Source organism: Canis lupus, chromosome 1 (assembly GCF_011100685.1).
Source record: "Canis lupus familiaris isolate Mischka breed German Shepherd chromosome 1, alternate assembly UU_Cfam_GSD_1.0, whole genome shotgun sequence".
Classification (NCBI taxonomy): domain Eukaryota; kingdom Metazoa; phylum Chordata; class Mammalia; order Carnivora; family Canidae; genus Canis; species Canis lupus.
In genome coordinates this window covers 14130527-14143570 of record NC_049222.1, presented here as the reverse complement: position 1 = coordinate 14143570, position 13044 = coordinate 14130527, and the positions used below count along the sequence as shown (strand labels likewise).

Genomic DNA, 13044 nt, shown 5'->3' with positions numbered 1-13044 from the left:
GAGCTTCATTGTTAAATATTCCTGTTCACAGTTTTTCCCCACCCTCCTTTATTTTTTTTTGTTTGTTTAAGTATTAAAATATAGAGAGCTCCAAGTTTGAGCTTATGTTAATATGAATTTGCAGTTGCTCTGAATGAATGTATGTTTCTTTGGAGAGATCATTTAAAGTATTCGACTCCTGTTCATTTTTTATTTCTTATCCCAGATTAGCTCTAAATACGTTTCCTTCTGTCTTTGTCCCCTTTTGCACAGCTTATTTTGTCACAGCAGTCTCCGGAAGCTGCTGGCTGGACATAACCAGCTGACAAGGCTACCTGAAAGGCTAGAAAGGACCTCAGTGGAGGTCTTGGATGTGCAACACAACCAGCTCCTGGAGCTGCCACCGAACCTTCTCATGAAGGCCGACAGGTAAAGTAGCTTGTTTGTTTTATTATCCATCTGAGTTGTCGAATGCCTCCTTGTTAGTATTCTTGTCTTATATGGTATGAGACCAACCCTTCGTGTGGATTATCTGATGTGTCCGAGATTTACAAAGAAAATGGTTTTGCCAGCCGCTTCTCTATTTAGGAGGGGGTGGAGACAGGGGCTATCCTGCAGGCTCTTCATTAATTTTGCTGCTTCCTGGAGAGAAGTGATTGGAGTCGTTGATAGCATGTGTTGTGGAGGTGTAGCTATAAAATGAAGATAAGTTCGCTACCTGCTCATAACGTGCACAAGTCTGCTCCAGTCTGAGCTGAATATTCTTAGGATTCTCTGCTCTCGCTTTCACACATTTGTGACTTTGGGTCACAGACATAGTTTCCCTAGAGTTTGCTAAGTTCTCTTGCTGATGTTGTTTTCTGACCCGTTGTACTTAATTTACCACAGTTTTCCCTTTGCTTTTAAACTATTTTCCTTTGAACAAATGTTTCCTAAATAGCTTGTTTTACCGAGGAGTTAAAGACATTGTTTTGATTTGAGAGGGAGGTTAGTTTAAACATTCAGTGGAATCTATTTTCTGTGGAGAGTTGCCACATGCAGAACTTTCCTTAAAGAAAGCTTTACATTAACTGAATGTTGACTTACTTTGGAACATCTTTTTTGCATCACACGAAAATGCTCAGGCTGATGGCCTGCATCATGTTGACCTCTGCTAAAGTTAACTTTTAGTGAGTGACCATAATTTTAGAGGTGATTTAACCTTTGATATACCTCATGAGAAAAACAAAAAATTAAAAAAAAAAAAAAAGAAAAAGAAAAACAAAAAATTTAAGTTTAATTTTATGGTTCTCTTGCAGAAGAAAACAATGATGGGTCTTTCTGCCTTAAAATATGAATTTGAGATATGTTTCATTCAGCATGTGATTTTTCATGGATGGAAAGAACTCTGCCTTCCTAAAGTGAATTAGATACCTGACTATGTGTACCAAACTCCCTTTGCTTATTCCTGTCATAATTCTCATCACACAGTGTCTTATAATTTCTGTTTCCTGTCTGTCCCCACTATTAGATTATGAATGCTGTGTCCAATGACTGTGTCTTAATTATAGTGGTATCCTCAGCATTTTGCAGCATGTCCGGAATAAAGCAGGGTGCTCAACAAATATTTATTTAATGAACAAAAGAAAATTTAAGGAATTTTAAATACTACCTTCACCCTTGGATTTTCACTTTTTTTCCTCTCTGTCTCCTTTTAAAAAAAAACAAAAACTTGGGACGCCTGGGTGACTCAGCAGTTGAGCATCTGCCTTCAGCTCAGGGCATGATCCTGAGGTCCGGAATTGAGTCCCGCATCAGGTTCCTTGTAGTGGGCCTGCTTCTCCCTCTGCCTATGTCTCTGCCTCTTTCTCTCTGTATCTCTCATGAATGAATGAATGAATGAATGAATGAATAAATAAATAATATCTCTTAAAAATATAAATAAAAAATAAAAACCTTCTTAATCAAAATAGAGCTTATAGTAAAAAAACTGTACAACACTTGAGCATACCACTCAGTGAATTATTACACATATATGCCCCTGTAACCATTGCCTAGATTAGGACAGAGACCATTCCTAGTTCTCTCTTCCTTTTCCTTTTGTTCTTTTTTTCCTCATTTTAAAAAACAGTCTTTGTACTTAATGTAAGTTACAGCGAATTCCTACTGGAATAGTTCTAGAGAAATAATGGAATTGTGAGAAAATAGGATTGTTAAATTGTAATTGACCAGTGCTATATCATTCCCCTGACAAAAAGAGCAATGTTTCAAGATCATTTAAAGAACTGTTTGTATTTCTATATTCATATCAAAATACAGTTGAACCTTGAACGACATGGGGTTTGGGGTAAAAAAATCTCTGTAACTTTTGACCCCCCCCCCAATTTAACTAATAACCTACTGTTGACCAGAAGCATTACCGATAATATAAATAGCAAATATTTTGTATATTATAAATGTATTATATACTGTATTCTATAAGTAAGCTAGAGAAAATAAGTGTTAAGAAAATCAAAAAGAAAATGCACCTCCAGCACTATACCATATTTTAAACATCCATGTATAAGTGGATCCATACAGTTCAAACCCGTGTTTTTCAAGAGTCAGCAGTACAATGCACAGTATATGGGTAGCTGAGGACACGTGCTTTTTGTTGTCATGTGTACTGTAGGAAAATTCTAAGTTATGTTGTAACCTTGTGTTTTCTTTCATAAGGCTAACTAGACAAAACTTGGGTGTAGTTTTATCATGAGAATCTACTTGTTCTCCTGGGTGTCTATAGTGAGTCTCCAGAAACAAGTGGATAGATGGACTCAGATTTAGTAGTCTTTGAGTGAGATAAATCTTTTCTGAATCTGGCCAAGCCTGATAAGCTCGGAGCTAATAGAGTAATAAAAAACACTGGAACTCCCCAACAGATAATGAGTCTTTATTCAGTTCTGAGGGTTCAGTTTTTAAAAGGACAGTTCTGTATATTTTTAATTCTCTAGAAGCAATCAGTAAGCAGGCAGTGGATCTCCTTGGTGCTGGGGCTGATCTAAAACATGTCCCTGAGGGGAGCTCATAAGTGTAGTCAAGGAGACTGTGGTTTCATGTCTGGAAAAGAATTTGAGTTGGGCAGCTATAATTTAGATTCTTCCACAGGTGATTCTGCTTACTGTTGACTTTGTGACCCTGTGCAGCTCACTCTGAATCTCAGTTTTCCCATGCTGCATATTCTGGACAGTTCCCAAACGGAATCTGTAATTTGGAAGTGGAAGGACTGTGTGAACTGGAATATTTCTAGTAATTCAACATGGAAAATTAGGGACCTGAATTGAACCACTGAAAGAGGACATTGCTGTCATGGAGAGTATAAGCTGAGCTAACAGTGTGAGCTAAAGGCGTTGAGGCAATTCCCATAGACTGAATAGATGGGTCTGTCTGAAGCCAATTGCATTTTGGAAAATAGGAACTGTTGTGGGGGCATTCACCAGCTTCTGTGGGTTTTGGGAGGAGGGCAGGCTGTGTGAAATGTAATTCTGGCATAGGAAAGTCCTGAGAAGGAGGCTGGGTGAATTACAAGGAGCAAGCATCCTCCTTTATTTTATGAGAGAAGAGCAAATGACCAAAAAAGGCTGAAATGAACTTTTTCAAGAAGGCATATTTCAGTGCTTTTGTTTTCCAACCACCATAATAGCCACCTCTCAGCATAGAGTATTATTAGTCATGTCTCTGACTCAGAAAAAGTTAAGAGTTTTGGTTCTCTTAGGCAAATAGGGTTATGAAAGGGATAGTGTAAAGCTGATGAGTGCTTTACTCACTTGTTGAAAGACAGCACAGAACACTTGATAATGATTCCCATTAAACTATTTACTGCTCATAAATGGTTAATACTTCTGCTTATCTCCTTTCCAAAACCTAAAAAATGGGAGATTTTTATCTTCCTAAATTTTATTTATTCATTCATTCATTCATTCATTTGTTGTGCACCCGCAAGCCTCAGGGTGAGGGGCAGACGGAGAGAGAGAAAGAATCTGAAGCAGATTACTGACATATAGGGCTCAATCTCACAACTCTGAGATCATGACCTGAGCTGAAGGCAGGAGTTAGATGCTTAACTGACTGAGCTACCCAGTGCCCCTCTATTGAAGTTTTTATAAAAAATTGTATTTTTTTTACTGAGGCATCATTTACATTCAGGAAAATGTAGAGAGATTGTGTACTTGGTTTGATGAGTCTTGGGGTAAAGAATAAAGGAAAACTGACAGTTGTGGGAGCAGGTCGACCCAGAAAAGATGCAGCTTAAAACATGAAAGAGGGTTTTTGAGGACAGAATCTCCATGACAAGCATCTAGCAGGTGGTTTCACTTGTGATTTGTTCTAGTTTGCATGGTTCAGGCCAACATCTTGCTGCCCAGTACACTGAAGTCACTGTGCTGGGTGCCGCAGGGCATTGGAAATGACTAACATTGGTGTTACCCTCAAGAGGCTCACACTCTGATGCAGAATTTAAAATAACTACACAACAGACCATAAGAAAAGGTGGGTTTTGGAGGGTAAAAGAGAGGGGGGAAATGACACAATTGGTTTCAATTTATGCTCCTGGCATGAAGAAGAGCACTTTGCTGTTATAGAATACAGAGCTGTTTGTTTGGTAAATAGCTTCAGGCAGTAATGAAACTTTTTTTCAATTCCCCTTCTATTCAGTTTGCTCCAAAATACAAATCTTAAAAACATATAGATGCTTCTTGTTTCTTTTTTTTTTGTGGTAATAAATTACTGTTGCCAGTTCTGTGTTTGGTTATATAACTGAGGAGAGGGCCTGAATGCAAGTCTTCATAAGTTATAAATGGTTTAGCTCGTGCTGTAAGTAGAACTTGTGCTTGGAAGCTTTAAGAGAACTGTCAGAAAAACATGCGTCATTGGACACAGAGCAAAAGACTGAACTTTGACTCTCTTTCTTGTGAGTTTTTCTTTAGCTCTGAATCTTGCCTGCTAAAACCAATGTCATGGTTTTAATTACGATATTGTCTGTTAAGTATTATAGCTTTAGAGTGGCATCTATTAATCTTTACCTGGTAGTAGAAGGTATTTGGTAACCCAATGAGAGAAGGGAGCCTGCTTTAAATTAGATGTCTTTTAGTAATATCTTTCTCTTTCTGTGAAACCTTAGACCAGTATTATTAAAATTCTTATGGTTTGAACCAGCAATGTTAGCTTATGAATTTACTCTCCTAATTCATCTTTGAGTCTTGTTTATTTTTACTTGCTTTTCACTGGCAGCTCAAAAACTGTAGACAGATGTGAGATGTGATGGACCGTGTGTTGCCAAGTTGACTGTGATTTTGTGTCTTATGATGAGGGTGGGACTTGGTCCTGTAGGGTCAACTGGCAGTGTTCTAATCTAGATCTCTCACTGTCTTAGATCTCTCACCTTACCTCTTTTTGCTTAAAGTTGAAGATCTTGATGGAAGCCCCTAGGAGTTTCAGATAATCAGTCTTCAGAAACAGATGGGCAGGGTGGGATAGATAGTCACCAGAGCAGATGGATGAGGTACTGCCATCTTTCTATTTGCGAAATCTTGGTGAGGTCCACCTCCCTGTCCATCTCACATCTGCACACTCATTGGATGGTGAGAGAGCTGTTCCTATATGAGGCCAGTGAATTAACAAAGCTGCAGCTGACCCTTTAAAAGAGAATTATAGATTCCTGTTGTGGGTGGACATTAGAGTCTGTTTTTTTCCCTGGTTGGAGCAGTACAAGGTACTTTCAGGGGTGGGAGTGGGGAGAGTGTATGTGCAAATGAAATACATGGTAATTATTAAATATCCCCAGAGTATTAGTCACATTACAGACCATAAGTTTTAGTGACTCAGAACGTGTAAATATCAAGGGGACTAAACAGGAACAGAGAATTTGGAGAGCGTGATCAATTGACCATGACAACTGGTGCCTTTTGGCAAAGACAGATATTTCTGGCATTTTTAAAAGCTAAGTTGCCTACACTATTTTGTTTAAGTGAAGGAGCTAACTTATGAACTTCTGATATTTTGAGAATAAAGTTAAAGTGTTTCTCAAAGTGTCTTCAGAGTACCCTGGGGCACATATTAAACATGCAGATTCCTGGCCCTTATCTCCGTTTTACTGACTCCGTAATCATCAGAATCCTTAATTCCACAGAGTTTTGAAGCCTTACCCTGACCTACTTAATAAGAATATCTGGGAGTTGAATCTGAGAATCACATGCCTTCTAATAGGAGGGCACAATATCACTACTCTGTATTTCTACCAAAAATGCACCACATTATCCTAATGATAAAACCTCAAACAAATCTAAATTGAGAGACATTCTACAAAATAATTGTCTAGTACTTTTCAAAAGGTGTAAAAGTTGTTTAGGACAAATAAGACTGACAAAAAGAGTTGCTAAGGAGGTGCCATGACAAAACACAACATGGGATCCTGGATTGGATCCTGGACCGAATAGAGGACATCTGTGGGATAATTGATGAAACTGGGATAAGATCTGTCAATTAATTTGTAGTATTGCATAAATGTTAATTAATTCTTAATTGTACTTAATTTTTAAAATGAATTATTTTTGTGTTCTTGTTCAACAGTTCTTTCATGTGTATAATTTTTGTTTCTTTACCTCGTAGCCTTGTAGCCAGGCAGATTTCCATACCTTCCAAAATAATAGATTTCTTAGGATGTATGCACTTTTTCTTCACTTGGAATCTCTCTACTCTTTGGTGATGTCGATAGGCAATTAATAATTGTGCGTCTTTTTTCAAATTAGTGGAGTATAACTCTAATTTAGTGGGTTTCTACTAGCACTTTAGGAAATTAAGCAGGATAGAAAACATCATTTTAAGATAGAGTCAGATTTAGTAGTGATTATGAAACTTTTTTTTTTTTTAAGATTTTATTTATTTGAGAGAGAGAGAAAGAGAGCAAGCAGGGGAAGGAACAAAGGGAGGGGGACAAGCAGACCCTGGGTTGAGTACAGAGCCCTGCACGGGGCTCGATCCCACTTCTCTGAGATCATGACCTAGGCCAAAATCAAGAGTCGGATGCTTAACTGAGCCACATAGGCACCCCTGTGAAACTTTTAATTATACATGTATATCTTGCGTTTGTACTGAGTGGTCATGTAAAAAGTAGTTTGTACTCTTGGTTACTATCATAAAAGTTTGAAAGCCCTTCCCTTAAGAGCTCTCAGCCTTGTGAAGACAGATGAAATTGTTAAAAGTGTCTTACAGACAGATGATAAGGAATTTAGAGTGTTTCACAGTTCTGGGACGTTTGGAGGCCAGAGATCAAGGATTTGTCTAAAAGAAGGGTTTTACTGGGCTTAGAATCTTAACCTTTTGCATTTTTAATAGAATACAAGTCCCAGTACTGATCTCCTGAAAAATTATTAAAATGTAGAATGCTGGGGTGCCTGGTGGCTCAGTCAGTTGAGCATCCGACTCTGGGTTTTGGATCAGGTCATGATCTCAGGGACGGGAGATTGAGCCCTGTGTCGGGCTCCCCCACTCAGTAGGGAGTCTGCTTGAGGCTCTCTCCCTCTGCCCCCTCCCCACCTCAAATTAAAAATGCAGACTTCCTGGTATACCTACAAATAGGTAAATCTGTTTTGATACTAAGTCCTGCACTTTGTTTCAGTGACAGAATTTGGCTGTAAAATTTAAGGATGTGCTGGAAATTACTAAAAAGCAAACAAACAAAAACAAAACAAAACAAAAAAACCTAGATGAGCCAGAGCAGATGGACAGAATGTGCCAGGGAAGAACAGAGCAATTGCTCAAGAAGCAGGAAGTGGACTTGTCTCCCTGCTGTTATGGGCAACTTTCCAAATGCTTTAGGGCAGGAGCTGTACATGAGTGTTTTTTTCTCTGCAACTTTTATACTTTCTGCTAAGAAAAGCTTTTGAGTACTAAGTTATCTTAGGAGTGGAGTCTAAAGTACTTTGCACATGTGGTCTTCACACTACCCAGCAGGTGCCCTGCTTGACCTCCAGCATTTTTGTAGAGAAGGGCCTATGAAAATGTCATCAGGAAAATGTTTTATTATTAGTGTTTTTTAACATTTGAATTTTGGAGAGATATGTTAGGGAATCTTGGGCTCTTAAGATTAATGAGGTCTGAGTTTTATTTCTGGCCCTGCCATTAATTTATTTAACAATTGCCAAGAAATTTGACTTTTCTCAGCTTGAGTTTCTGTCTTCGGTGAAATAGTAGGGGGCATCACTGTGATGATGGGAGAACCAAATGAAATAGAAAATAGGAAAGCGCTGTGGTCTCTACGTATTACCTTACTGATGAATAGAAAGCAGTCATATGTTACTGCTTTTTCTCTATTCAGCAGAAGAGGGTTGCCTAGTGAAGAGGATTATATGGATGATGAAACATTTCTTGGCACGTGAAACAGTCTTTTATCTTTTATACAGTTATCACAAAAATCTATAAGGGAGAGGCTTAAGGAGGTTATCATATCATCTTGAGTTGAGACCAAACTCAGTACTTAAGGAATTTTTTGGAGGTTTTGAAAGCAGGGGGTAGGGTTATACACCCTATTTTTTTAGCTCAACTGTTAACCAAACTGGAGAAATTTTGCAAAATTAAAGTAGTTGCTCAGTCTGGTGGAAATGCAGCACCTACACCATTAAACCAGTCTAATTTGTCTCCTGCTGAATACTGTGAGGTTGTGAGACAAGTCTTTTTAAGAGGATGGGCATTGAATTGAATTTTTCTGAGACCATTATAATCAGAAATCTTTTTAGCCAGATTGTCTCCTCTCTGACCGTTAACTAACAAGATGATTCAGCCAGGCCCTTTCAGTTCAAATCAGATCCTTTGGAACTAGCCCATGTAGTTTCAACTTGGTTTCATTTCCTGGAGGGGTAGGATGTGGGATTTTTTCCCCCTCTTAATTTCCCACCAAAGAGCATATAGCTCTTCAGTATACAAATTTCAACAAGATGAGAGAACAAGTCTTTATGGAAATCACTTTCTTCTTTTCATTCAGTTGTTGTGAGGGATTTTCAAAGTCCCTTTGGGAGCTTTCTAGGTGAGCATTCACTTGTTAAGTCTTTTTTCCTTTCAAAACAATGTTCCTTCCTTTTCTGGCCTGAAAATACACAAACATTCATGAATTCTCTTTTTTTGCATCCTTAACTATATATTTCCTAGACAATTATATTTTCATGAGATTGTCCTATAGTTTCCCAGCTAGCCCCATTCCATGATATTTCAGGGCAATACATTTTAATTTGTTCTAATTCTTCACTGAAGAAACCCTTAACAGGGTATTTAAGTCAGGTGATATAAATGGGACCTAAGGAAACAGACTCATAAAAATACTTTGAAGAACTATGGTGCTGAAATTGGTTTCCTTCCTAGTTCAAAATCATTTCAGAAACTGCATGAATGACCTTTATTTTCTTCTGTGTAGCACACACGACTATAATTTCCCATGACTATTTATGGTCTGTACAGCCCTTTCTAACTTCCTTTTTTTTTTTTTTTTTTTTTTAAATGTCAACGGAATACGTGTTTCTTTAATGGAAAATGTTCTATTTTGGGGAAGCTGCTTTTCCTTAGACAAGTAGTGGAGTTGGAGGGTGTGTGTAAGTATGTGTGGGGGTTTGCAAGATTGGGGAGGATTAGTGGATTGAGAGCTTGGCATGATAGTCCTGGTGATGACTCCTGAATACAAAGCCTTCTTTTTGATCAAGGTTAAAAATAACTGTACCTCATATTCCATATTCTTTTTTTTTTTTTTTAAGGAAGATTTTATTCTTTTTTTCTAACATATGGCAGAGTAGTCCTGAATTGGACACTGAAAGTTTCAAACCCAAGGGGTTGTGACACAAGAGAAAGGTGGTTCATTAACAGGCTTTTCCAGGTGCGGAGGCAAGGTGGCTTTGACCTTGGTAAGCACAGTGGGGAGTCTGATGGGCAGACACTCCGCATGTTCTGGGTGCTACAGCCTCACAGGGGAGCCCACACAGTGGAGATGCATCGTGAAGCTGGAGGGTCACCAGTGTGACTCATGAGCCATGCACAGTACCTGCTCTGTCCTTCCCTTCTCTTGCCAGTGACCTGGAATCCAATCACAGCAAGAATTTTGTTTCAGTTCTCCAGCTTTGTATTTTGATATTTATGTTGCACAATAACTATGGAAGGAAGACATGATTTTAGTTTAGCTAGTTTAGTGTAAAAACGTTCTTCATATTTTAGCCATTTTCACTCTCTCATCTGGATAACTGGTAGCATATACACTTTTTTGATTTTAACGTAAATCTTATTGACGTACAATATAAAGGAAAAGAGGCCAAATCATAAGTGCCGCATTTGACAAATTAAGTGAACACTTGACAAATTAAATGTGTAACTAGCACTTGATCAAGAACCAAAACATTATTGTATTAGAAAAATTAGACCCTCTCCCAGATTCTACTTCCCTTCCCTGACTTCTAATAGCATGCATTAGTTTAGCTGTTTTGTTTTTTTATTTTATTTATTTATTTTTTTTTATGATAGTCACAGAGAGAGAAAGGGAGAGAGGCAGAGACATAGGCAGAGGGAGAGGCAGGCTCCATGCACCGGGAGCCTGATGTGGGATTCGATCCCGGGTCTCCAGGATCGTGCCCTGGGCCAAAGGCAGGCGCCAAACCGCTGTGCCACCCAGGGATCCCTGTTTTGTTTTTTTAAACATTTATTTATTTTAGAGAGCGAGAGCGTGTGTGCATGCAGGGGGTGCGGGGCATAGGAAGGAGAAGGAGGATTTCAAGCAGACTCCTCGCTGAGCACAGAGCCCAACATGTGGTTTGATCCACCTTCCCTGAGATCATGACCTGAGTCAAAGTTAAGAGTTGGGTGTTTAACCAACTGAGCCACCAGGTACCCCCCATACATTAGTTTTGCCTGACTTTGAATTTGATAATTACAGACTTATGCAGCAAATCCCCTGGTATTGCTCCTTTCACTCTATTTGTGAGCATCATCTTGTTGATGTGTGTGGTTAGAGATTTTCATTCTCAGTGCTATATAGTAGTCTGTTGTTTCAATACAGAGCAAAGTGTCTCCTGCAGTTGTGAGTAAAAATCAGTAAAATGTGGTTTGGGCACCATACTGAAAAGGACTTAGTCACTATGTGATTTTGTTGTATTGTGACCTAATGTCTAATTGTTTTATTACTCTGAGGGCCCTTTTATTTAAAACTAGGCAATTGTTTTCTCTTCCTTAAGACAGAATATTAATTTTACCTTACCACTTTCCTTTCTACACCCTACCAACTATAAAATTAATCACTTCCTCTCACCTTTCTCTTCCATAAAAATTGATTTTTTTTTTAAATTTAACACAGTTATTGTGTTTATTTATCATAGACAGTGGAGTTATATATCCATATACCTGCTAGTAAAGCCGGGACCCAATTTTAAATTCATATTTTTAAGCCCAGTTTCTAACATGCCAGGTATCAGTCAGAAAAATTCTATATTTGTTGAGGATTCTGGACTCATCAGTGGGATTTTATTGCATTTTGTCATTGTAGCCTGAGATTCCTGAATGCCTCTGCAAACAAACTGGAAACCCTTCCTCCAGCCACTCTTTCTGAAGAGACGAACAGCATCTTACAGGAGTTATATTTGACAAATAACAACCTCACAGATAAATGTGTGCCCTTGTTAACAGGACACCCTCATCTGAAGATCCTTCACATGGCCTATAACCGACTACAAAGTTTTCCAGCAAGGTAAAAGATCACAAAGTAATATTCTTCATTCCATTTCTGAAAATGGATTCGTAGATGGAAAAGCAAAAGATAAAATGTTTATTTCCCAGATAATGTAAAGCTTGTTACTCCTGTTCACAGTTTTCTTTCACATGAGCAATGATTAGCATTTCCCTAAAGAGAAATGTGTTAGTTTTTCTAATATGAATGTATCCAAAGACCCAATCATTACAGTGTTGTTGTGATCTTGAAATAAGGTATGTCATTTCATGGATGTGTTTTTTCTTTTGGTTCTTTTTAACTAAATTATTTTTGAAAAACTAACCTAATACAGTGTGTGGGAATTAGAACATAAAGTAGGCACTTGACGGTTCTTAATTAGCTACTGGTTTGTGTATTTGTGCTGTGGTGTAAAAGGCACCAGAGAAACCATGTGGCATTATAAATAATTTATGGCTCTTAGAATATTCCATTTTTAATTCTGTTGTAATTTGAACTTCTAATTTTAGGGAGCAGTGGCCTTGTGTCTAACTTTGAGGGAATCCACACATGGAGTCTGGAAGGATTTTATTCCACTTCCATGTCATTGGCATTTGTCCATCTAACAAGTTAAGACTTGGAACACATACCCACACATCAAAGTAGCAAACACTACCCCCTCTGGTATTCTGCTGCTAACTACAGCCCAGCACTGGGACAAAGCAAACTATGGGCACAGCTTACCTCCTCTGCCATCAAGGCTACAAATCTATTGAAACTTTATGAAAAGAGAAAGGCCCAAATATGCATTGACTTAAAGTATTGCTCTGGGTTTTTGTTTTTATTTTGTTTTCTTTTTGTATATCTTTCTTTTTTTTCTCTCATTTGATGTTAATGATTAAACCTTTTTTTCTCCTGTGTACTTGACCTCTGTGTACTTTTTTTTTTTAATTTCTATGTACTTTTACTGTGTACATAATAGTATTTTACTATGGAATAAGAAGATGATAATTTTGAAAGGACTCACAGCACCATTTAAGACGACGAATGAGCCCTGCAGGAGAAATTACCATCAATTCACATTTTGATGGTATTCCTCAGTGACTCATGTCAGTTGTAATCAACCTAAATACAGAGATTTTTTAATGCACCTCGTAAAGATCCATTTTGCTATTATTTCTGTCTCCCTGGGTATTGTGATGTGTGTGGCACAGTAACTCCCCTAAAGACCCTGAGTTCCTTAAGAGTCAGGACTGCAATTTGTCTCTGTCAGCCCCACGACTCCTATGAGGTCTGGCCTGGGGTAGACACTCAACAAATGGTTGCTGAATTAAAGAACATGCTTCAGCGGTCTAGTCCATCAACCACCTTCTTTGTATGTT

At 38.2% G+C, this 13044-nt stretch overlaps 1 protein-coding gene across 1 annotated transcript in view; it reads left to right on the top strand.

The window, feature by feature from the left end:
• The window catches only part of PHLPP1 (PH domain and leucine rich repeat protein phosphatase 1), a 206821-nt gene that overhangs the window by 166037 nt on the left and 27740 nt on the right, over positions 1-13044 (top strand). The window contains 2 exon segments of the mRNA XM_038525861.1: positions 253-408; positions 11504-11704. Coding sequence (XP_038381789.1) covers positions 253-408; positions 11504-11704 — 357 coding nt within the window.